This window comes from Jaculus jaculus, chromosome 1 (genome assembly GCF_020740685.1).
Source record: "Jaculus jaculus isolate mJacJac1 chromosome 1, mJacJac1.mat.Y.cur, whole genome shotgun sequence".
Classification (NCBI taxonomy): domain Eukaryota; kingdom Metazoa; phylum Chordata; class Mammalia; order Rodentia; family Dipodidae; genus Jaculus; species Jaculus jaculus.
Window position 1 is genome coordinate 326,419,599 of NC_059102.1, and position 25,214 is coordinate 326,444,812.

General features: G+C 43.1%; 1 protein-coding gene across 1 annotated transcript in view; it reads left to right on the forward strand.

Annotated features, from left to right (window-relative positions):
- Dnah14 (dynein axonemal heavy chain 14) overlaps positions 1-25,214 on the forward strand; it is a 278,677-nt gene that overhangs the window by 171,749 nt on the left and 81,714 nt on the right. The window contains exons 53-60 of the mRNA XM_045144175.1: positions 2,093-2,260; positions 2,975-3,067; positions 8,941-9,138; positions 9,773-9,934; positions 16,328-16,519; positions 18,099-18,280; positions 21,727-21,835; positions 24,832-24,957. Of these exons, the coding sequence (XP_045000110.1) occupies positions 2,093-2,260; positions 2,975-3,067; positions 8,941-9,138; positions 9,773-9,934; positions 16,328-16,519; positions 18,099-18,280; positions 21,727-21,835; positions 24,832-24,957 (1,230 nt within the window). The remainder of the gene's footprint in view (positions 1-2,092; positions 2,261-2,974; positions 3,068-8,940; positions 9,139-9,772; positions 9,935-16,327; positions 16,520-18,098; positions 18,281-21,726; positions 21,836-24,831; positions 24,958-25,214) is intronic.

The window sequence follows — 25,214 nt, forward strand, 5'->3', positions numbered from 1 at the left end:
TGATTCACAGCGAGGATCTGTCTCACAGGGCAGTGAGTTCACCTCTCTGTCTTTGCTGCCCTTTCCCCACAAGACCTGAGGAGAGTGTTTTCTTCCACAGGTGGCTCTGCTATTCTTCTCTCCCTTGATAGTGCCACTTTCTATTGCCCTGCTTACAGCCCTCTCCAAAATATATTAAATCAGGGCTGGAGAGATGGCTTAGCGGTTAAGGCATTTGCCTGCAAAACCAAAGGACCTTGGTTCGATTCCCCAGGACCCACATGCATCTGAAGTTCATTTGCAGTGGCTGGAGGCCCTGGTGTGTCCATTCCCTCTCTCTGCCTCTTTCTCTCTCTCTCTCTCTCTCAAATAAATAAAAATAAAGTTTTAAACATATATATGTATATACACATATATATATATATATAATTTAAGGGCATTTGGCAACAGTAAACGAGCATTCCAGATTACAAACTTTGTACATACAGATGTAGTTTCACACACATTAATATAATATAGCACATTCATGTATTTATGAATTTGTAAACGTGTATGGGTACATTCATGTTTTTGAGATAATCACTAATCCATATTTTTACAATTCTTTATGGACACTTTCATCTCACCATAATTATTTTAATTTAAATTATCATCTGTTCAGCCCAGGCCCATCTTGATTTAATTATTCATGTTAGCCCATTATCACTTCTATCCTTCAAAGTCAGTTAAAATAATACTGTCACTTAAACTCAAGGACCTTTTTACCTCTCCACATCCATACATGATGCTAGTCTAGAATCATCTAGAGCTCTACCCAGCATGCAGTTCTTCCTTTGCCCACCCATGCAGCCCCCCTGCAGTAGTGCGCCAGGGCGTCCAGCCGCTGCAAACGAACTCCAGACACATGTGCCACCTTGTGCATGCGGCTTACGTGTTACTATCCTGACCCTTGACTGGCTACACTGAGCACAGCAAGGTTTCACAGGGTTACACAGCTGGCAAAGTGGGGGCGTCGTTGTTCAAACCCAGGATATCTGATGTCATACAGTCTCTTACCCATCATGCCATACCACCTCTGGACCTTCATTTGTTAAGCAAATGCCTCCTGAATGCCCATTAGGGAATTGCAGTGCCAGACACCAAGTGAGGTAAGTGCTGAGGAGGGCACAGAACTAAGTGTGGACCCTGCCTACAGGTACCTTTAACCCAGCAAGTGAAAGACATTCCTCAAGTGCTGTGACAAACGAGTGCACCCATCACTAGCGTGGAACAAGGGAGGAGTCATTCATGTGACTGGATTTAGAGAAGAGGAAGATGATCAGATTGTAAAAAAGGAGATAGCTGGGCTGGAGAGATGGCTTAGCGGTTAAGCGCTTGCCTGTGAAGACTAAGGACCCCGGTTCAAGGCTCGATTTCCCAGGACCCACATTAGCCAGATGCACAAGGAGGCACACGTGTCTGGAGTTCATTTGCAGTGGCTGAAGGCTCTGGTGTGCCCATTCTCTCTCTCTCTCTCTCTCTCTCCCTCTCTCTCTCTCCCTTTCTCCCTCCCTCTCTCTCTCTCTCTCTCTCCCCCTCTTTCTGTGTGTGTCTCTCTCTCAAATAAATAAATAAAAATAAACAAAACAATTTTTTAAAAGTAAAAGGAGATAGCTAACTTGTGAGCGAAATATGAGCAATAGGTTGCAAAGTGGACCAGGAAATCAAGTGTGGGAACTTGTAGAACTGTGGTAATAACTGGCATTGACTAAGGAAAGAAGCCCTTTCCCAGATGGGTAGTGGAGCAATCTACAACTACAGGAGTTCTTAATCTGCAGTCCAGAAACCCTCAAGCAGTTATTAGATAGAACTGCATTTCAATATACTTAGTTTCCTTTGTAACTCTTGTTTTTATCATAAGCATTTAAAAATATCATTCTGAAAAAGGATCCACGGGCTTCACTGCCAAAAGAAGTCCATGCCATGAAAAAGGGTTAAGAACCCAAGTCCTAGGAGCCCCCCCCCATGTATGTGACATGGGCAGGATCTTGATAACAAATAGGATTACACTAGAATGACACTGGCATTTGAATGATATTAATTGAACAATAATTGAATTCTTACCTTACAATAGATTCAGTGGTTACCCGAAGACCTGATGAATGACTCAAGTGTATTTGTAGATTTCTTGGATTTACACAAGCCTCACAGAAAAAAGCTCTATCAGAAGACCAATGACTTTAATAAACTTGTTAATATACTTAACGAATTCCAAATGAAGTTGGGGTCGACATCTTTGGAGGTAAAGACACCTACTCTATGGAGACCTAAGGAGTGCTGCCTATGTAGATGTTTGTTTATGCACACAAATATCCACATATATCAAGTATTTTAAAGTGTGTATGTGCATGAGAAAAGAAGGAGTGCTCCCTCTGACTCCAAAGCAGAGGATTAGAAGTATAGCTGTATATTACTTCTATCTAGTCATGTCTCCGTGGGTTATACTTTTAAAGATAAGGTAGGTACACAGCCAAGGCTGTAGAGAATTGAGTGAATAGTCGACGAAGTGAAGCAATGCAAGAGAGTGTGCCGTCAAGGGCCGGAGGAACGGGCACACAGTGAGTGGTGGTGACTTCCCATCTTGCCCTTGCTGTTGTAGGCAGACGTGTCCTTCTAACAGAGACAGCAAGATTCCAGGTTGTTTTGTTTTTTTTTTTTCATCTCACCAGTCATCCCACCCGCCACTACAGGAAAGCAGCCACTATTGTTCTTTTCATTCCTTCTCTTCTCTCAACCCCATGAACGTCCAGTACTGCGCACCAGAGTATTGGCAGAGGGACCATCTCATTGTGAAAATTTGCTTTTCCTAATGCTTATGTGAACCCTTAGCTGGATCTAGATCTTGGTTCACTAAGGGAAAGTCATTGCCTTTGTGTGCCTCTATATGTAAAATCATAATGCGTGCTTGTTTCTTCTACACCCATAAATAGTTTATTTGCTACACTTCTTCCGCTAGATGTCTCATTCCATTGTGTTCTTCAAGGAAGCCATAGAACATATTACAAGAGCCACAAGGGTCCTTCGACAACCAGGGATTCACATGCTGCTGGTAAGGATTTAAATTTTTCAAATATTTTCAAAATTTAGAATCTGGAAAGCCTAGTAAGAGCTACTTATTTATGCTTTCCCATACATTATTAAAAACATAAAAAACAGGGAGCTGGAGAGATGGTTTAGTGGTTAAGGCATTTGTCTGCAAAGCCAAAGGATCCAGGTTCAATTCTCCAAGACCCACATAAGTCAGATGCACAAGGGGGCACATACATCTGGAGTTCGCTTGCACTGGATGGAAGACTGGGTGTGCCCATTCTCTCTCTCTCTCCCTCCCTCTCTCCCTCTCTCTCTCTCTCTCTCTCTCTCTCTCTCTCTCTCTCTCTCTCTCCCCCTCTTCCTCTGTCAAATAAATAAATATTAAAAATGATACTTATCAAACGACTGTAGTCTTATGTAACAATATATGTTTCAACAAATAAAAAGAGAAAATGGAGCTGTAATGAGATAATGTTTTTAATTTAAGTGAAATTAAGTTAGAATTAATCTGAAGCACATTGCGATAAGTTCATACATGTACTGTATGCAGTTATACAAGATGAGTACATTCTGGAGCTCTAATATTCACAAGGTGATGATAATAGCAGTACTGTCTAACTTTCTTGAACTGTGGTCAGAAGTTAGACCTTAATCTTCTCCACATGTACACATGCACAGGAGCAAACTGGTAACCTTGCCGAGGTGATGGACATGTTGGTTTGATTGTGGAGATCATCAAGTTGCGATCCTTCTAGTTGTTATATAGCTATGATAATATCTCAGTGAAGTTCTGGCTGAGGAAAAACAAATAGTTGAGCTGTGAAACCAAGTAAGCTAGGGCCAAAGGCACTAACTACAGACAAGGTTCAGAAAACCCAAGGAAAGGAGAACTGCAGGATGCCCATGAACCAGCGAACGGGGCTCAGTAAGTCTTGAAGTCTGAGCCTCTGGCTGAGGTCTGTGTCTTTTCCTTCACTACCCTCTGCCTGGGGAGAAACCTCTTCCCTCATATGCATTTCAAAGGAGACAGTTCCTTTTATGCAACTGGAAAATTCCCCTGGAGTTGCCCTAGCTTCAGACTTTGTCCATCCCAACAAGGAAAGCTGGAAAGCTTTATCTTAGCTTAAGCTCTAGTGGAAAGAGACCCACCAAGAGCCAAGCATTTACGGTGAACCTAAGGCAGGGTCCCAGGTAATATGGAGGACAGTGAGGAACTTAGGTGGGGAAGGAAAGGCAGTCAGCCATAGGGTACATTATCGGGCCAGTTATTATGAGATAAGTTGGAATGGTCTTACTCATATCAAAGTAGATGGTTCCTAAAAAATGATTGAAACAGGGCTGAAGAGATGGCTTAGTGGTTAAGGCACTTGCCTGTGAAGTCTAAGGACCCATCATGTTCAATCCTTCTCCAGATCCCACATAAGCCAGATGCTCAAAGGTGGGGTAAGAACAAGGTCTCATATGCCCACTGGGTGGCACAAACATCTGGAGTTCAAGTGCAGTGGCTGAGATCCTGGCACACCAATTCTCTCTCTCTCTCTGTCTATCTGTCTGTCTGTCTAAAAAATTAAAATAATAATTGAAACTAGGTTGGAGAGATGGCTTAACTGTTAAGGCATTTGCCTGCAAAGCCAAAGGACCCAGATTCAATTCCCCAGGACCCACCTAAGCCAGATGCCCAAGGTAGCTCCATGTCTGGAGTTCATTTGCAATGGCTGAGGCCCTGGCGTGCCCATCCTTCCCCCACCATCTCTCTAAAACAAATAATTTTTTAAAAAATAATTGAATAAAAGAGCTGTGAACAAGCAGGCTTCATTGTGAAAGAGTCACAGCATCTGATTGCAAAGTGCCTGTTGGTTCATTTTATTTTGAGCTGTAATAGAGTTATATTTCTTTGACCTACTGATTAATGTAAAAGCATATCACTGTGGAGTTCACTCAGCCTTGGAGACATACTAGGAAGTGGTTTCAATCCTACGGGCTAATGTTGCAAATGGTGAGAATGTAAAGTAAATCATTCCTTTGTATAAAGCATCAAGACATAATATTTTTCTGGTTTAATTTTTTTTAAAAAAGGAATTGTCTTTCACTACCTGGAATTACTGTTTAAAGCTTTTGTAATTATTGTCTAAGTATTATTTAATAAAAATGTTTTAAAACACACAAAAAAAAATAATAATTGAAACAAGAAAGACAATGAAAAGGATCCGGAAGATATTAGCTATAAACATGAAGGTCTAAAACCTCAGCACTGGGCTAGAGAGATGGCTTGGCAGTTAAAGTGCTTGCCTATGAAGCCTAAGGACCCAGGTTCCATTCCCCAGCACCCACGGAAAGCAGCTGCACAAGGTGGTGCATGTGTCTAGAGTTGGTCTACAGTAGCTAGAGGCCCCAGCATGCCTATTTTCTCTCTCTCCTCCCTTCCAATAAATAAATTGAAAACTAAATAAATTTTTAAAAATTAAAAATAAATAAATAAAAATTCAGCACGAATAGCTTAATTGCACGGGAGAAACTAGGAAGTGGTAGGCACATGCCTCACAGAGGTGAGGGGGCGGGAGAATTTTGAGTTTCTCCATAGCAGCACCAATCAGCCACTGTGGGAGCTGCTGGGAAGAGGTTTACTTGCTGTGGGTGGCCAGACAAGCACAGCAGCAGATACCACTTGGCTGATCTTTTATTTGCTTGCTGGGCATTTGGGTCTCCCTTTCTATGAACTGTACTGGCTTGCTGGGCGATGTATACATTCAGGCACTAATCCTTTCTTCATTACCAATGTACCAAATAAAACTTTCCAGATTGTGGTTCATCTTTCTACTTTTTAAAGGGTATCATTAAATAAATTACTTTATTGTAAAAACACAGAAGTAAAATAATACATATGTATTTTAAAAGGCCAAAAGAGGGCTGGAGGGATGGCTTAGTGGTTAAGGCGTTTGCCTGCAAAGCCAAAGGACCCAGGTTTGGTTCCCCAGGACCCACATTAGCCAGTGGCACAAGGGGGCGCACGCATCTGGAGTTCATTTGTTGCAGTGGCTGGAGGCCCTGGCGTGCCCATTCTCTCTCTCTCTCTCTCTCCCCCTCTTTCCCTGTCAAATAAATAAATAAATAATAAAAAGCCAAAATAGTTAAATTAGAAATCTAACAAAATAGAAGGTGACAAAGGAGAAACAAAGAGAAAAAGTATTGGACATATAGAAAACAGCAATATCAATCCTAAAAAATATAAATACATAAGTACTTCAATAAAATTACACAAGAAATCAAGATTAAATCTTTAAAAGAACAAAATCTGGGCTGGAGAGATGGCTTAGCAGTTAAGCGCTTGCCTGTGAAGCCTAAGGACCCCAGTTCGAGGCTCGGTTCCCCAGGTTCCACGTTAGCCAGATGCACAAGGGGGCGCACGCGTCTGGAGTTCGTTTGCAGAGGCTGGAAGCCCTGGCACGCCCATTCTCTCTCTCTCCCTCTATCTGTCTTTCTCTCTGTGTCTGTCGCTCTCAAATAAATAAATTTTAAAAAATTTTAAAAATAAAGAACAAAATCCAACTATAAGTTAAGAAGAGTCACATTTTAGATTCAAGGATATAAAATAGTTGAAAATTAAAGATGAAGAAAGAGGGCTGGAGGGATGGCTTCACATTTGAGGCATTTGTCTGCAAAATCAAAGAACCCTGGTTCAATTCCCCAGGACTCATGTAAGCCAGATGCACAATGGGGCAGTTGCATCTGGCGTTCATTTGCAGTGGCTGAAGGCCTTAGAGTGCCCATTCTTCCCCCCCACCCTCCCTCTTTCTCTCTCTCAAATAAGAAATACTTTTTTAGAGATGAAGAAAGATAACCCATGCAAACAATTACTGAGGTAGTTTAGGGGTAAGTAAAAGCAAGGAACATCCTTGAGTCTGTAGTAAGAGACCGTGTCGTCCAACATCCATACTTCCTTCCCTCCAACGGAGTCTTTGGAGCCTCCACTCTGCTAGAGGCCAGCAACATAAAGAGCTTGGCCTTTCCTTTATTTCCTTCTTTCTTTCCTGGAAAGTTACACCTTTCAAGAAAGAGTCCTAGGCCAGGCGTGGTGGTGCACACCTTTAATCCCAGCACTCGGGAGGCAGAGGTAGGAGGATCGCTGTGAGTTCAAGGCCACCCTGAGACTCCATAGTGAATTCCAGGTCAGCCTGGCTAGAGCAAGACCCTACCTCAGAAAACAAAAACAAACACAAAAGAAAGCAAGTTGGGTTAGAAGCAGTGGATAGAGGCATGGGCACACTAATTCTCATTTATTCTCTCTCTCTCTCTCTCTCCTTGCAAATAAATAAAATATGTATTTTTTGAGGTAGGGTCTCACTCTGGCCCAGGCTGACCTGGAATTCACTATGTCTTCTCAGGGTGGCCTCGAACTCACAGCAATCCTCCTACCTCTGCTTCCCAAGTGCTGGGATTAAAACTATGTGCCACCATGCCCAGCAAATAAAATATATTTTTAAAAGAATTTACTCAATTAACATGATAGAAAACTCTATCCGACAACAAAATGCATAGTCTTCTTTTGGGAGACAAGAAGGAGAAGTATGAGCGTGGCATGTGTGTGTGTGTAAATGTGGTGATGGGATGTACATGTGGTGTATGTGTGTGTGGATATCCTGTGTGTGCACATGCAAAGTCCAGAGAAGTACACTGGGTGTCCTCTATGCCTCATGTACATGTTTCCTTGATCTGGAGTCTCTCACTCAACCCATAGTCCTGAGTGCAGCCACTTCCTGCACCACACAATGGCAGAGAGGAAGCAGAAAAGTAAATGGTGCATACAGAAGGGGCACGTGTGCACACACGAATGCAGGTCACGCAGGGGAGCATTACTGCAAACAGCCGACAAGTCACTTAGTCCAAATATCCACTAATGATGACTGCATTACAATACTGTGCTATATCCACACAATAAAATAGTACTTGGTGAAAAAAGGGAAGAAATGTGATGTACATTAAAACATGAAATAAATTTAAGACAGCTATACTAAGGAAAATAAATCAGATGCAAAAGAGTCCATCCAGAAAAAGGTGACTTAATAGCAATATCATCAGAGTGAATGCCTGGGCCTCAGGGTGGGGGAAGCATGATCCTCAGGTGGACTGGAGAGGTTTTTCAGAACTGATGAAAGTGTTCTAAGGATGGATTGTGGCGGCGGCTGCATAAATCTTTATTGAAATTATGGAAACATACACTTGAAAGAGGTTAGTCTATGAATTGTGCTTCAATAAATCTGTGTATAAAAAGTAACTTTTGGGGCTGGAGAGATGGCTCAGCAGTTAAGGTATTTGCCTGCAAAGGTTAAGGACCCAGGTTCAGTTCCCCAGTACCCATGAAAAGCCCAATGCACAAAGTAGCACATGCATCTGGAATACGTTTGCAGTGGGCAGAGGCTCTGGCATTCCCACCCTCTCTTACAAATAAATAATTTTTCTTATAAAAAGTAAATTTCTTAATCATTACCATTATTATTGCTCAAAATAAATAACTACTTAATGTCTTGTAAATGAGGCACCAGATGCTAACAATGACGTGATGTTTATGTATAAGTCTATCCACGCTATTTTTCTTGATTATCTGTCCAGTAAAATTATTTCCTATATTTTATGAAGCTATGAAAATACTGAATCTTGGTGAATGCTTGTAGTCTAAACGTTATTTACCATTGAGATTTTTTTCTAGCACGAATCAATGGAAGAACTATATATTGAAAGATTCCTACTAAATACATCAAAGTGAGTTCCATTTTGGGGGGTAACTAAACTCAGAGCCTTTTGCTTGCTAGGCAAGTGCTCTATCACTGAGCTAAATCCCCAATTCCCAATGCCCCAAAACTCACAAATCAGATGCCTTTCTCTTCTCTTCCAAAGATTGGAATGGATGGATGTGGAAAGGAAACATGTGCAACCTTAGCCTGTTATGTGGCAGAACACAAACTGTACCGGGTGCCTGTATCTCACAGTTATTCTTACATAGAATTCAAAGAACTGTTCAAGAAGGTGTTTATCCAAGCAGGATTAGAAGGGAACCCCACTGTTGTTATGGTTGCGAACTTAAACCCAGAACAAGTAAGTTCTTTCTGTCTTTATTACTTTCTAAAATTTGGTTTCACATAGCTTCCACTCACCCCCCAGAAATTTCGTATTTAGAAAGAAAATATAGGGCTGGCAAGATGGCTTAGTAGTTAAGGTACTTGCGTGTGAGGCCAAAGAACTCATGTTCGAATCTCCAGGTGCCACCCAGTCAGATGCACCATGACATGAGTGTGCAATGTCACACATGTGCACAAGAGGAGCTTACATGTCGGGGGTCCGTTTGCAGAGGCTGAGGCACTGGTGCATCCATTCTCTCCCTTCCGCTTTTCCTCTCTCTCCCTCACATCTGCATCTTTCTATCTTTTAAATAAATTTTAAAAGTTAAAGGCTGGAGAGATGGTTTAGCAGCTAAGCACTTGCCTATGAAGCCTAAGGACCCCAGTTCAAGGCTCAATTCCCCAGGACCCACGTTAGCCAGATGCACAAGGGGGCACATGCATCTGGAGCTCCTTTGCAGTGCCTGGAGGCCCTGGTGCGCCCATTCTCTCTCTCTCTTTGCCTCTCTCTCTCTCTCTCTGTCGCTCTCAAATAAATAAAAATAAACAAAAAGTTTAAAAGTTAAACATATGATTTGCTCATTCCTAATTAAATGTATGTTTCATCCAAGGAATCATTTCTGGTAGATTTGAACTACATTATCAATTCAGGAAAAATCCCTAACTTATTTGAAAATGAGGAGCTGGACTCTATTGTCATGAGACTCAGAGCTTTTGCTGAACAGTATTCATATGCAGATGACCGAAACTTCTTACTTAAGTTCTTCCAAAAGGTACTTCCTGTGGCTTGGCATTATCAGATGGTTATTAATATCCTGAACATGATTTTCTATAGTTCTTTCTTAGTTTTGTAATGACTTTTTTATGTTTTAATATTTTATTGTATTTATTTGAGAGAGACAGAAGCAGGTAGAGAGTGCTCAAGAGATACAAAGATTGGGCATTCCAAGACCTCTAGTCCTGCAAACTCCAGATACATGAGCCACCTTGTGCCTGTATTTTTTTTTTAAATGAATTTTTAAAGCTAAAATAATGACCACTTACACACAGATAAATCATGTCCTAAGCAGGCTAAAGATTGACTAAGATCTGAATATGGATAGCTACTCTTTTTCTAGAGAAGGAGTAAGAACAGCTCTAAGACAGTGAAATGAAAAGTTATCCCAAGATTATTTATTATACTGAGATTCCTTCCTAGCTGAGGTTTGCAGCTATGTTGGTAGCAAGTCAGAAAAGATGAAAAATAATTCTTTCAGTCTTTTCAGCCCTAGAATTGACCAGGAGATAAAATATACAGAAAGGAATTGTCCAAAGAGAACAGGTGATATTGAAAATTAGCTCAGCAGCAGAGACACTGTGAAAGAACCAGTTTGACAAGAGAAATAGACTCAGCAATGAACTGGACCTTTGACTCTCAGGCATGATTGACCCTACCAAATGAATGCTTCACTTAAAACATCAGTTCTGGGTTGGAGAGATGGCTTAGTGATTAAGGCTCTTGCCTGTGAAGCCTAAGGACCCAGGCTTGATTCCCTAGAACCCACATAAACCAGATGCACAAGGTGGTACATGCATCTGGAGTTCGTTTGCAATAGTTACATGTCCTGGCATGCCCATTCTCTCTCTCTCTCTCTCTCTCTCTCTCTCTCTCTCTCTCTCTCTCTCAATCTCTCTCTCTCTCTCTCTCTCTGCCTATTTCCTCTTTCTCCCTTATAAATAAATAAAAATCACTTCTGGAAGATTTTGTTCACATTATCAATGGATAATTGACAAAGAGAAGCTGTATTGCAATGAGGAGTAGATCTTCCTTGCCTCTCAGCCATGGTTAGCCAGCACTGACTGACCAGTGGCTGAATGAATGGAGAGCTATAGTCACTCAGCCCAAACAGAAATGTGCACTAGGAAAGGCCACAGCTTCACTAATTTCTGGAGCCAGTTTTTGTCTAAGGGTATTTGATAATTAAACCCAGCCACTCACCATTCCTCAACAGATGTTAAGTATCTGCCACAAGAAGATTAAATTTCCAGAAATTAGTCACTTAATGAAAATATACGTGATGAGTGAACACTTGAAACAAGTTACATTTTTTTAAAATATTTTATTTTTATTTATTTATTTGAGAGAGAGAGAGAGAACAGGTGAACCAGGGCCTCCAGTGATTGTAAAGAAACTACAGATGCATGTGCTGCCTTATACATCTGACGTACATGGGTCCTGGAGAATTGAACCTGGGTCCTTTGGCTTGGCAGGCAAGTGCCTTAAATGCTAAGCCATCTCTCCAGTCCCAAGTTACATTTTTGAATGCCATGGTAGGAAGAAAGATAGCATTTATCCTGATCATTTAAGTTCTCTAAGGTCTTTTTACTATAATTTTTTGAATAGATTATGAGTGGTAAGGAAGAACCAATAAATTCGGATTTGGAATGTAGACAATAGTGCACTCTAAAAATAATAAACTATGAATCCCAGTTAGAACTCAGCTTTAATTACTATACAGTTTTCCAAAAATGACATGAGCCATTTTATATGATAGCAACGAAGGCACAGTACGAACTGTTACTCTGGGCATCCATAGTCAAAAGTCGAGCTAGAAAAAGCTAAGCACTCACATATCCACTTCACATTTACATTTATGTAATGTATGAGTTTTGCACTGAGGAGGATTATTTTTCCTTATAAATTTTTAAAGACAGCCAGGCTTGGTGGCGCACTCCTTTAATCCCAGCACTTGGGAGGCACAGGTAGAAGGATCGCCATGAGTTCAAGGCCACCGTGAGACTACATAGTGAATTCCAGGTCAGCCTGAGCTAGAGCAAGACCTGCCTCAAAACAAAAAAAAAAAAACTTTTAAGGACAAAAAGAAAAGATCTGTTGGGACATGGTGGCACATGCCTTTCATCCCAGCACTCTAGAGGCAGAAGTAGGAGGATCGATGTGAGTTTGAGGCCAGGCTGAGACTACATAATAGATTCCAGGACAGTCTGGGCTAGAGTGAGATCCCCTATCTGGAAAAAAAAAAAAAAAAAGAGGGAGGTAGAGAGATGGCTTATAGGTTAAGATACTTGCTGGCGAAACCTAAGGACTGAGGTTCAGTTCCCTAGAACCCACACAAGCCAGATGCACAAGGGGGCACATGTGACTGGAGTTCATTTGCAGTGGCATGAGGCCCTGGCATGCCCATTCTTTCTCTCTCTCTCTTTCTCTCTCTCTTTCTCTCTGTCTCTCTCCCTCCCTCTCTCCCTCCCTGTTTCCCTCTTAATCTCTCAAATAAATAAATAATATATAAAAAGAAAGAAAGGAAAAATTTTACTCTTTTGTTATTTTTGATACTTATTGTGCAAAGTATGTTGCTTGATACTTGGAGATATTATCAATTTGTATAGAGTCTGCTCTTAGTTAAGAGGAATGCTGACTACTGAGGCTCTTTCGGAAATGTATATTTACAGAAAGTAGTGTATGGACATAAGAAGGAAAGGATCTGATGTTGGAGATATGGCTCAGGGAAAAAAAGTTTTTAATAGGCAAGCATGAATTCAAATACCAAGAACCCAACTCTGGCTGGACACAGACAGAAGGATACCTGTGGCTTTTTGGCTGGATAGTCTAGTTGAATCATGAGCTGTAGATTCAGTAAGAGACCTTGTTTCAAAAAATAAGGTGGTGGGCTGGAAGGATTGCTTAGTGGCTAAGGCAATTGCCTACAAAGCTAAAGGACCTAGGTTCAGTTCCCAAGGACCCTCATAAGCCAGATGCCCAAGGTGATGCATGCTTCTGGAGTTTGTTTGCAGTGGCTGAAGGCCCTGGCATGCCCATTCTCTCTCTCTCTTTCTCTCTCTCTCTCACTCTCTCTCTCAAATATAAATAAAATATTTTTTTAAATAAGGTGGATAATCATGAAAACAAATGATCATAAATGTTGGCGGGGATGTGGAAAAAGAGGAGCCCTTCTACACTGCTGGTGGGAATGCAGTCTGGTCCAGCCATTGTGGAAAACAGTGTGGAGGTTCCTAAAACAGCTAAAGATTGATCTACCATATGACCCAGCTATAGCGCTCCTAGGCATATATCCAAAGGACTCATCTTATTTCCTTAGAAGTACGTGCTCTACCATGTTTATTGCTGCTCAATTTATAATAGCTGGGAAATGGAACCAGCCTAGATGTCCCTCAACAGATGAGTGGATAATGAAGATGTGGCACATTTATATAATGGAGTTCTACTCAGCAGTAAAGAAAAATGAGGTTATGAAATTTGCAGAAAAATGGATGGACCTGGAAAGGATTATACTAAGTGAGGTAACCCAGGCCCAGAAAGCCAAGCGCCACATGTTCTCTCTCATATGTGGATCCTAGCTACAGATGATTGGGCTTCTGCGTGAGAAGGAAAATACTTGGTAGCAGAGGCCAGTAAGTCAAAAAGGAGACATAAAGGGAAGAGAAAGGAAGGGAGGAGGATATTTAATAGGTTGATATTGTATATATGTAAGTACAATGATTGTAATGGGGAGGTAATATGATGGAGAATGGAATTTCAAAGGGGAAAGTGGGGGGGGGGGATTACCATGGATATTTTTTTATAATCATGGAAAATGTTAATAAAAATTTAAAAAATAAAATAATAAGGTGGATAGTAAGAAGACACATGTTGTTGCAGTCAGGTTCACATTGCTGACAGAAATCATCCAACCAAGAGCAGCTTGTGGGGGAAAGGGTTTATTTTGGCTTACAGACTTGAGGAGAAGTTCCATGATGGCAGGGAAAATGATACCATGAGCAGAGGGTGGACATCACCTACTGGCCAATGTCAGATGGACAACAGGAACAGGTGAGTGTGCCAAACACTAGCAAGGGGACACTGGCTATAATACCTATAAGTCCCCCCCCCAACAATACACTGCCTCCAGGAGGCATTAATTCCCAAATCTCCATCAGCTGGGAATCTAGCATTCACTTATGAGGGACACCTGAATCAAACCCCCACATTCTGCACCTGGTCCCCAAAGCTGATAACCATCCATTTTGTAAAATGAAATGCATTCAGTCCAACTTTAAGAGTCCCCATAGCTTTTATCAATTCTAATGATATTCAAACATTCCCATAGTTTGAGATCTTTTAACTGAGCCATAATTCCAAAAATCCCCCCAAAAAACCATAATGGCACAGAATGAACACTCAAACTGCAAAAGATGGCACTGAGTATAGCAAAGAAATATTCAACCAATACAATGTTTAAACAGGGCAAACATCAAACTCTAGCTCCAAGTCCAACAACTCTAGTCAACGACAAGTCTCCAAGTCCAATAATTCTAACCAGCAACAAGTCTCTGGAGTTCCAATTCCACCCCTCCCAGCTAGGCTACTCACAATCCTGGAAAACTTCATTGGGGCCAGCAGCTCTCCTAAGCAGCCATCTCGTGTCCTGGAACCTCCACTGTGTCTCCACTGCAACCCACAGTCCATCCTCATGGCTCTATCGGTCTCCTTGCAGGCATCCAGCAAATCTGCTGCCCACTGCCCATGACCGTTTCCAAAACACAAGACAGTGTTGTAAATTCAATGACCCTCTCCTTCCTGCATTTCTTATACTCCATAATACGAGGTAGGGTGTCAATTTGTTATCCATGGGGGAATACAGCAGATTTTGAAGAATAGGACACTCCTTGAGCATTCAGGCCCCTTCAAAAGAGTCTATATTCTTTCTGTTGCCGCAGTCTCAAATGTTGTAATCTCTCATATAATTGAAGCTGAACAGGAAAAAGTTTCAGCCCAAAGATGTCATTTCTGTGCCATATCCCACTGCTCACACCAGCCCATTTCTATGCAATGCAACCCTGCACAAATTCTCAGGACACAGGCATAACAACAAGCCTCTCACACAAACTGCTTCTAGCCCAGTCCAGGCAAAGCTCTTTCTCATCCTCAGAAGCCAAACCTCACAGTCTATAGTTCTCACTGCACTCATATCTTTCAATTCTGACCAGAATAGTCAATCAATCTGTATTTACAACACTGAAAGATGTCTCCTAGGCCAAGGTTTCAAGTCCTTCCACATTCCTCTTAAAAATCAGCTCCAAAAGGCCAAAGCCACACAGACAAGTGTCTAGCAGCAATCCCACTCCTCAGTAGCACTTTACTGTTGCAGTCAGGTTTTCATTGCTGGTAGAAATCACCCAACCAAGAACAGCTTGTGGGGAAAAGGGGGGTTTATTTTGGCTTACAGACTCAAGGGGAAGCTCCACGATAGCAAGGGGAAACGATGGCATGAGCAGAGGGTGGACATCACCTCCTGGCCAACATCAAGTGGAAAACAGGAACAGGAGAGTGTGCCCAACATTGGCAAGGGGAAACTGGCTATAACACCTATAATCCCACCTCCAACAATACACTGCCTCTATGAGGCATTAATTCTCAAATCTCCATCAGCTGGGAACCTAGCATTCATTTATCAGGGACACTTGAATCAAACCACCACATGTGACATTGACCTCTGGCCTCCAAATGCATACACACACATCACCCATACATGCACACCATGCACAAAAAGAAAAAAGAAAGGGATTTGCATCCCATGTCCAGTCCTGCCAAGAACCCAAGAATAGCAGCCTTGTTGGGTCTTCTGAGGAAACAGGATGAAGGCAAGTTTCAAAGAAACTAGCCACTAACCTAGAATCGTACTGCATCTAATGTTGCATAGCCGGAACCCACCTGTGGGAGTCTTACTGCTACCTTCTGTGGTGGACTACCTACTCTTCTGGTCTCTTGTTTCTCTTTCAACTCTAATTTATCTCACTGCTTTCGTACTTTGAGTTTCTGTGGTCTCTAAAGGCAATCCACCCAGAGAAAGAGAAAAAGGAAACATGCAAACCAGTCACCATGTGGTATGTGGTCCCCTAATGAACAGAGTTATAGCACCAGACCCCTTCACAAGAGCTGGTGCTGAACCCATCCACATGACATCAATGAGTCAGAGTCACATAGAGCAGAAGGCTCTGTGGGGCTCGTCCTTTCCCCCAAAGGGCTCTGTTGACAACTGATAGATCAGTGCGCAATTGACCAGCTGCTAACCTACTCATGAAGTAAACAATTGAAACAGGTTTTAAATGAAATTTTCAATATTTTGAGGTAGGGGATATCATTTTAATAACTTATATTTCATCAATTCCAGAGAGTATTTAAATACCTACACATCTTTCTGATAATGAGTCCTTCAGGACCCAACTTCCGCCAGAACTGTCGAGTATACCCTTCCATGATTGGCTCCTGCACAATTGACTGGTATGAGAAGTGGCCAGAAGAGGCCCTCCTTATCATAGCTAACTCCTACCTGAAAGAAAAGGTGAACTTAAAAAACAGAAAGGTAAGTAGCTAAGGCCAATGAAGGTTTGGGTTTAGTAACAACATCCAACAGTGTTACAGCTCTGAACAGCTATGGCTATGCACCATACATGGGCAAAAATAGGCAGCCCAGGGGCTGGAAAAATGGCTTAGTAGTTAAGGCATTTTCCTGCAAAGCCAAAGGACCTCGGTTCAATTCCCCAGGACCCACATAAGCCAGATGCCCAAGGGGGGGTGCATGCATCTGGAGTGTTTTTGCAGTGGCTAGAGGCCCTGGTGCTCTCTCTCTCTCTCTTTCTCTCTCTCAAGTAAATATAATAATAACAAATAAGCAGCCCAGAGCTCACCTATGAAATGAATCCATTGTTTGTTCTGACTCCTTATAAGCTCCCCACCTTTCCTTACTCCTAACCCACCCTGTTTCGAGGATGCCTAGATTCTGCCCTGCTGATGGCTCCTCGTTGTTCTGCCCACATTGTGAGGACAGCAGATTTCCATGAGGGAAAATCATCACCATGTTTCACAGCAGATTCTTGGTGGAGAATTCTGAAACCTTCCAAGCATGTCTTTAATTTTTGTGGCTTATTTATAACAGCAAGACTACAAAAAAAAAAAATGATAAACCTCAATGTTAACTCAGCTCAGAATTTATGAGTCACAAAAAAGAATTTATTCTAGAATGATTAAACTGGAAATGCCATTAGATCGAGATCACAGAAATTGGGGGTTGGAAAGATACTTAAGAAAAGCTTCTATAAATGCCTAGGGGCCTGAGACTCAAAGTGGACCCTTTTAAGGAGGCTTGCATCCTTCCTTGCCCCAGTGTTCAAAGAAAGCAGGCAATGAGAAGATTAGAGACAGAGCCAACCCAGAAATAAAGTACAGCAGGGCTGGGGAGATGGTTCTGCGGGTGAAGCGCTTGGTGAGCAAGCCTGAGGACCTGAGCTTGGACTCCTTGTGCTCACGTGACGCTGGGTGTGTGGCCCACGTGCCTGTAATTCAGTGCTGGGGCGGCATGAACAGAAGGATCACTCGTCTAGCTGAATTGATGAGTTCTGGGTTCAACAGGAGACTATCTCAAAGAATACGGTAGAGAGCAATGGAAGAAGATATCCAGTGTCCACTTCTGGGCCACACATAGGCACATGTCAACACACGTACAAACTAGCGCATGCACATGCGCACACAACCTGACTTCTCTCCCACACTAAACTCAGGGTGTTCTGTATGCCCTGGGTCCTTGTGTCTTTGTAGCTTTTCTGAACGCCAGAGTGTCTTGCGCTTGATAACGACTTTCAGAAAGAAAAGGATGGATAAAGAGCGTACTATGACCACCGATGCTGGTGCCCCAAGTCCTTGGATGATTCCAGCAGCAATGGGGGCACAGCCTGTTAGACTGAGTTTTGGGCCATCAGTCTACCTCCCCCCTTCGGCCACTGGAACTCCCTTGTCCGTGGTGCCGTGCGCACAGGACCTGTCTCCATGCTTTGTCTCAGACACGATAAACATGATAAATTTCAAGTTATTTAGTGTTCTGTCTTCTCCTTCTTATCAATATTCAGATTGCTCTCTTTCAATTCTTCAAAATTGTTATTCTTCAGAACTTGAAAGGAAATTTTGCTCCGACATGTGTCCAAATCTACAAAAGTATTAAAGACTTGAGCACAAAATACTTTGCAGAAACTGGAAGGCAGTATTACATCACCCCCAGTAGCTACTTGCAATTCATGGAAACATTTGCATACATGTTGAGGTCAAGAGAGGAGGAGATGCAAATGAAGAGGTAAGACTATGAGACCAGAATGGAAACATGTACTTTCTATCAGTGTTTTTTATTTGTGAAAATAAATAAATACAAATACAAAATGGTGAGCTCAGATCTACCTTTCTTGGGCTGGAGAGATGGCTGAATGGTTAAGGCACTTGCCTGCAAAGCCTAACAACCCTGGTTCGATTACCCAGTGCCCACGTAAAGCCAGATGCACAAAGTGATGCACGCGTCTGGAGTTCATTTGCCGCAGCTGGGGGGCGAGGTGATCTGGTGTGTTCATTCTCTCTCTTTCCTTGTCTGTCTTCTCTCTGCTTGCAAATACATAAATGCATAAATAAATGAAATATTTCAAATCTACCTTTTTTACTATGGCAGCAGATCTTAAAAGATGCCGTGTGCATTGCCCTTGCACGGTCACAGGCTCCCCAACAAGGTAAGCCTGACAAGTTAGCCAGTAAGGAATGAGTCCTTGTTAGATTCAGTTTATGACTTACATAAACAATGAAAGCAAAAACAATGTCTACTTATATAGACAATGACTGGAGGTGACAATCCCCATGTCCCTTGTCCAGCGTGACCACATCAAAAGAAAAGTGGCCAAATGACCACAGCAGTGACAGCCAGGACACCCAATTGCTGAGGGACAGGTGCTGTACTAAGCTAAGCTGTGTCTGAGGAGGATGAGAGAACAGAAAAGGCAAGAAGCGTCAGACATAACGAGAACCTCGTTTTACTTTTTTTTTTTTTTTAATGGTTCTGGGAATGGAACCCAGGGCTTCAAACGTGCTAGGCAAACACTCTACCACTGAACTACACCCACATAACAGAACCCAAGAGACAGGAGCAGCTATCTCATGACAACCTCCCAAGATGTTAGAAATGAACTGCACCTGGCCCTGTAGTGTATGCTCACAAACATCCTCTGGTCTAATAGGCTGGAAGGATCAAGAGAGTTCTGCCGATTCAGATGGGTCGCAGTTAAGCCTTACCCAAATGACCTACACGAAGGCACGAAAGGTTTCTAGGGCATCATGATAGAACCGTTCCTCTGCAAGTCCCTCCCAAACCTGTTGTATAGCCAACTAAGAAAAAACTATAAGCCATTTCATCAGATTCCCTAGTTATGATTGACATGGGCTGGCACCAAATCCATTCTGATTGTCTTAGTGAACACTGAATGAGAGTAACTGGGACTACGACCCCTATTTGAAGGTCAGGCCACAGCCAGGCTCCTGGTCTGGAGGCGAGCCAGTTCAAGATGTCACTCACCCAGCAGCATCAAGAAGCCTTAGCAGTCAAGCACGCTGTACCCCAGCTGGCCAGGCAAACGTGATGCTTCATCACCATCATGTGACCACATGGAGGCTCCATGGTTCCGTGGTTAAGTGTGCTTCCTGTATAAGCGTGAGGGCCTGAGACGTCCAGAGTTCAAATCTCCATATCCCATGTAAACAGCTGGGCCTGGCCACGTGACACTTGTGTCTGTAACTCTGGTCCCATAGGGGAGAATGGTCCAACACCTATGAGCTCCAATATCAGTAAGAAAACTCCCGCTCAAAACAAGACCAGCCAGCAGAACAATGGAGGAGAACAGTCCACTCCAGCTACATTTTTTTAAATTTTTTTTAAATTTATTTATTTGAGAGCGACAGACACAGAAAGAAAGACAGATAGAGGAAGAGAGAGAGAATGGGCGCGCCAGGGCTTCCAGCCTCTGTAAACGAACTCCAGACGCGTGCGCCCCCTTGTGCATCTGGCTAACGTGGGACCTGGGGAACTGAGCCTCGAACCGGGGTCCTTAGGCTTCACAGGCAAGTGCTTAACTGCTAAGCCATCTCTCCAGCCCTCCAGCTACATTTTTGAAAATGTTTTTATATAATTATTTGCTTGAGAGAGGGTGAGTATGGGCCTGCCATGGCAAATGAACTCCAGGCACATGTACCACTTGTGCATCTGGCTTTATGTGGGTACGTGGGATTCAAACTCAGGCCATCAGACTTTGAAAGCAATCACCTTTAATAGCTAATCCGTCTCTCTAGTCCTTGGTTCCTAGTTTTACAAAAAAAAATTATCATGAATTTTGTCAAATGCTTTTTGGCACTTTCAATTGCTAGAGTCATGTGACTTTTTTAGACCATTAACATGATAGATTGTTCTGGTAGTTTGAATGTGTGTCCCCATAGACTCAAATGTTTTCTTAAACTTGTAACTTAGAGCTCCAGCCATCTGGAGGTGTCACTGGGGGCTTCCTCCTGGGGTCCAGCCTAAGGTATTTTTGGGGTGGGTCTGATTTCCAGCCCAAAGGTATGCAGAGCAGTTGGCACTCCAGCTTCTGCTGCTGCCAGTTTGTTTTTGTTGCTGTTGGTGTTTGCTGCCTGGTGATGATTTCTCCCTGCTTGGATGTATGAATGCAGCTGGTTTTGCCACTCATGGAACATCCCCCTGGATCTGTAAGCTTTAGGTAAATCCCACCTTTCTCTTCTAAACTGTGCCTGGTTTGGATGTTCATCACAGCAACATGGTGCTGTCTACAACTGACTTTCAGATCCTGAACCAGTTGTAGCCCTGAAATAAGCCCCAGTCGATCATGATGAATAATTCTTATGTACCACATGTTATATTTGATAATAATCTGTTAGATTTTTTATTTTACCTTCTTAATAAAAATTGAGCATCCCTAATCTTAAATTCCAAAATTCAGAACTTTCAACATTGAGCATAGCATTCAAAAAGCTTTAGATTTTGGAGCATCTCAGAGTTGGGATTGTCAGATTAGACAGCAGCCACAAGCATCTATTCAAATACCCTACGATTCACAGAATGCATGTTCTCTGGACACTGGGACTAATTGCTGACGGACATATCCCAGGAGTCTGTGCCTTTTCTCCACACTTTTGAGTCAGCACACCCAATGCATTCCCTTCCTTATCATGAATGGAAAAAGAAAAAGAGGGGCTGGAGAGATGGCTTAGCGATTAAGGTGCATGCCTGCGAAGCCTAAGGACCTAGGTTCAATTCTCCAGGTCCCACGTAAGCCAGATGCACATGGTGGCACATGCATCTGGAGTTCATTTGCAGTGGCTAGAGGACCTGGCATGCCCATTCTCTCCCTCCCTCTCTCTCTCTTTCTCTCTCTCTCATAAATAAATAAGTAAAAATAAATCTTTTAGAAAAAGAAAAAGAGAAGATTATAATTTGAGTGCCCATGGGAAGACGCTTGGTTTAAATGCCTCTTCAAACTTTTAACTGCTGCCTCTCACTCCAGGCCAATTTGCAGGGCACCTGTTTGTTCCTATTTGAGTTTCTTACACAGTAGCTGGAAAACTCAAGAATCATTTGTAATCTGATATTGGCAATAAAAGCTATGTTCCAGGAGTCCCATAAAAAAAAAAAAACCTCCAAAACCTGCACCTGGGCATTTTGGGTGATGGAGAGCCAACCTGTGCTGTGTCTTTCAGGAATCATTTCTATATGGGTCTGTCCAAGATACTAGAAGCAACTGCTCTCGTCACAGACATGCAGGAGGAGCTTTTGATCCTTGGCCCTCAAATAGAACAGAAAACAAAGGTACGTGGTTTGAAATCTCTTTTAATGATTTTGTGGTCTGATGCAGAGGTATGTCTGAGAGCAAGGGCTTTGGCACCTGGCAAAGGTGAGTTAGAATGCCAGCTTTCCTACTTAGGGAGCAGTGCAACCTTTAAGGAATTACTTTGCAATCCTGGTGATTAAAAAAATGACTTGTGGGGCTAGAGAGATGGCTTAGCGGTTAAGCACTTGCCTGTGAAGCCTAAGGACCCCGGTTCGAGGCTCGGTTCCCCAGGACCCACGTTAGCCAGATGCACAAGGGGGCGCACGCGTCTGGAGTTCGTTTGCAGAGGCTGGAAGCCCTGGCGCGCCCATTCTCTCTCTCTTCCTCTATCTGTCTTTCTCCCTGTGTCTGTCGCTCTCAAATAAATAAATTAAATTAAATTAAAATTACTTGTAATAACTCACCATAAAAGATCATTTAAAAAGAGTCCCTGGCTTGGGGGATGGCTTAGCAGGTAAAGTGTTTGATGCCCAAGCATGCGGGCCTGAGTTCAGATCCCCAGAACTCATGTAAGATTCCAGAAGTGGCGGTGCATGCCTGTCATCCCAGTGCTGGGGGGCTGAAGACGGGAGGAGCAGTGAGCTTCACTAGCTAGCTAGTCTGGCTAAATCAGTGCGCTCTGGGGTTCAAAAGACCCTGTCTCAAAGAATAAAGTAGTGAACAACTGAGGTGGACACCGGATATATTAGGGTTCTCTTGAGGAACAGAACCCATAGAATGAATTGTATTAAAGGGAGAATTTCGAGCCAGGCGTGGTGGCGCCCACCTTTAATCCCAGCACTCAGGAGGCAGCGGTCAGCCTGGATTACAGTGAGACCCTACCTCAACAACCACAGCAACAAAAGGATTTATTGGATTAGTTTATGACAGTCTAACAATAATAGCAGTTGCAGGCCCAAGAATCAAGGAACCTGGTAGCTGCTCAGTCCACAAGGCTGGATGCCTCAGCAGTCCCAATCCAGCACTAAAGGCCTAGCAGCTTCCTGGAGAGCCATTGTTCTTCAGTGCACGCCAGAAGGCTGAGGAAACTTGGTTCTGATGCAAGATTTTGGGGTTTAGGAGTGGTCCCCCAGAATTTATGAAATTGATTTCGCATGCTTTCATGTGGAAACACTGCATCGTTTATAAGGTTCATTTAAGAGAAACTAAGGCATTTTATGGGCTGGAGCAGAGCCACAAGTACAAGTGGAGGGGAGTTAAACTGAGGCTTTCAAGGAAATACTGAGGCCGAGCTGCAAGCCCATAGTGGGTAGAACCAGATGTATATGTAGGGAGACCTAGAAAGCACACACTCGGCATCTGCCATATGCTTGCCTGCAGAGGGACGTTAACAGGGCAAACGATGAGGCTCAAGGAAGAGTGAGAGGGAAAATATCAAAGCAGAGACCAAGAAATTCAGAGGAGAAGTGAGCAATGAAGACAGTTACACTCGCGGTTACCCAGAGTTTAAAGAGATTACCCAGGCGGCAAGCCTGGAGTTGGGGAGAGCGCCCACGTGGTAGATCTGGGGTGTAAGCAGCAATACACACGCAGTAGATTAGGAGATCGGAGGAAAATCATGCATGTAATCAGTGTGAGAAGTCACCGCCAACTATAAAGCAGAGGCAAGCAGAAAATTCTCCCAGGCCAAGAAACAGTTTTATGCTCTCCCCCCCCCCCCCCCCCCCCCCCCCCCCCCCCCCCCCCGCCATCACCCAGCCACACTGGGTGAAGGGGTAGCCAGACTCACATGTGTCCCTGTGGCCCAAGTGAAGAGAGACAGGCCCAGTGGAACAGAACCAGAAAAGCTGCGTGGAGCTGAGTAGAGAGGGGCAGAGCTCGCGACAGGAAGCAAAGAGCCTTTATAGGCAAGGGAAAAGCTAGATGGGCTTGTAGATTTGAAGGGCAGATCCCAGAACCAGCCCATCTGGGTAGTGAACTAGACTTTGGACAGAAGGGGGCGCTGTAGATCAGTCTTGAGCAGACACACGTTCTGTTTCTGCCAAGAGTTCTGTTCTTGTGCCAGGGCGAGGTGGCATGTGGGATGGCATCTCCTGGTTCTGTCTGGGCCTCAGTTGTCTAACTGAAACTGTCTAAAAGAAGCTAGCTTTCGCCTGTCATCCTTCAGTTCCAATACTGAGGAAGAATAGCAGAACGGGATAGATGCACGTGGGAGTGGACGCATTCACCAGCAAGCAGCACAGGCGGTCAATGGGAGGAGGGGCTCTCTTCTCCAAGAGCTTCCCTACATAAAGCCCCCGTCTGGGAGGGCCGCCCACTCCTCCTTCAGTCAATCCTTCCTGGAAGCAACTTCAGAGACCCAACCCAAGAGGAATGTCTGGATTCCTAACCAGGTCAAATTGCCAACCGAACTTAACTATTGCACCCAGTATCAACATCTGGCCTCCATACACAAGAAAGATTCTAAGTAATGAGTTAAATACATCTGAAATATTTTATGGTAACTTGCAATCTACTGTGGATTTTATCTATTTTATTTCATTTATTTTGGAGGCAGAGTCTTACTCTAGTCCAGGCTCACCTGGAACTCACTCTGTAGCCCAGACTAGGATTGAACTCACAGTGATATTCCTACCACTCACTTGGGAAGGTGCTGGAACTAAACGCGTGTACCACCACACTCGGCCTATGTTGAGTGTTTTAAAATCATCACTTGTCACCTTGTTTTTGTTTTTGTTTTGGTTTGGTTTTTCTGTCACGGGTGAAGGGAGAAATGTTGCTTAAGACTTTACCCAAGGCCTCACACAAGCTGAACAAGCATTCTATCACCTTGCTACATCCCTAACCCTTGTCATCCTTATTTATGTGTCTTCTATGACATTGTATTTGCTGTGGTCCTCCTAATTACTCTGTCAATTACATTTCAGGCTGAATGTAATAAACTTTGTAGTCACTAAATGAAATGTTTGAATGTTTCCTTATCAAGATACCATGTGTCAAAATTCATTATAAGAGGAATTGCTTGCTTCCTTAGGAAATAGAAGCACTGATGGAAAAATTACAGAAAGAGTCACAAGTAGTTGAAAAAGTTCAGATGCTTGTTAAACAGGATGAAGAAATTATGGCAGAAGAAGTAAAAATTGTGGAAGACTATGCACAGGTAAAGTTGAAAGACAATGAACACCATTTGAGATTTGCCAAATCAGTCCCTAACTGCCAAATTTAAAGCCAGGGAATCACTTAATACACCATGCCCCGGCTATGGATACCTTTTGTTTTTATCCCAGGGAGTATTTCGTAAGTCGCCACTCCACACGGGACACTATTAAAGGAAAATAGGGAGAGCATGGATCCATGGTCCCTGTCCTTAACAGAGCTACGACCCTAGAGGGTTCCGTTGCTCGCACTGGAACGCAC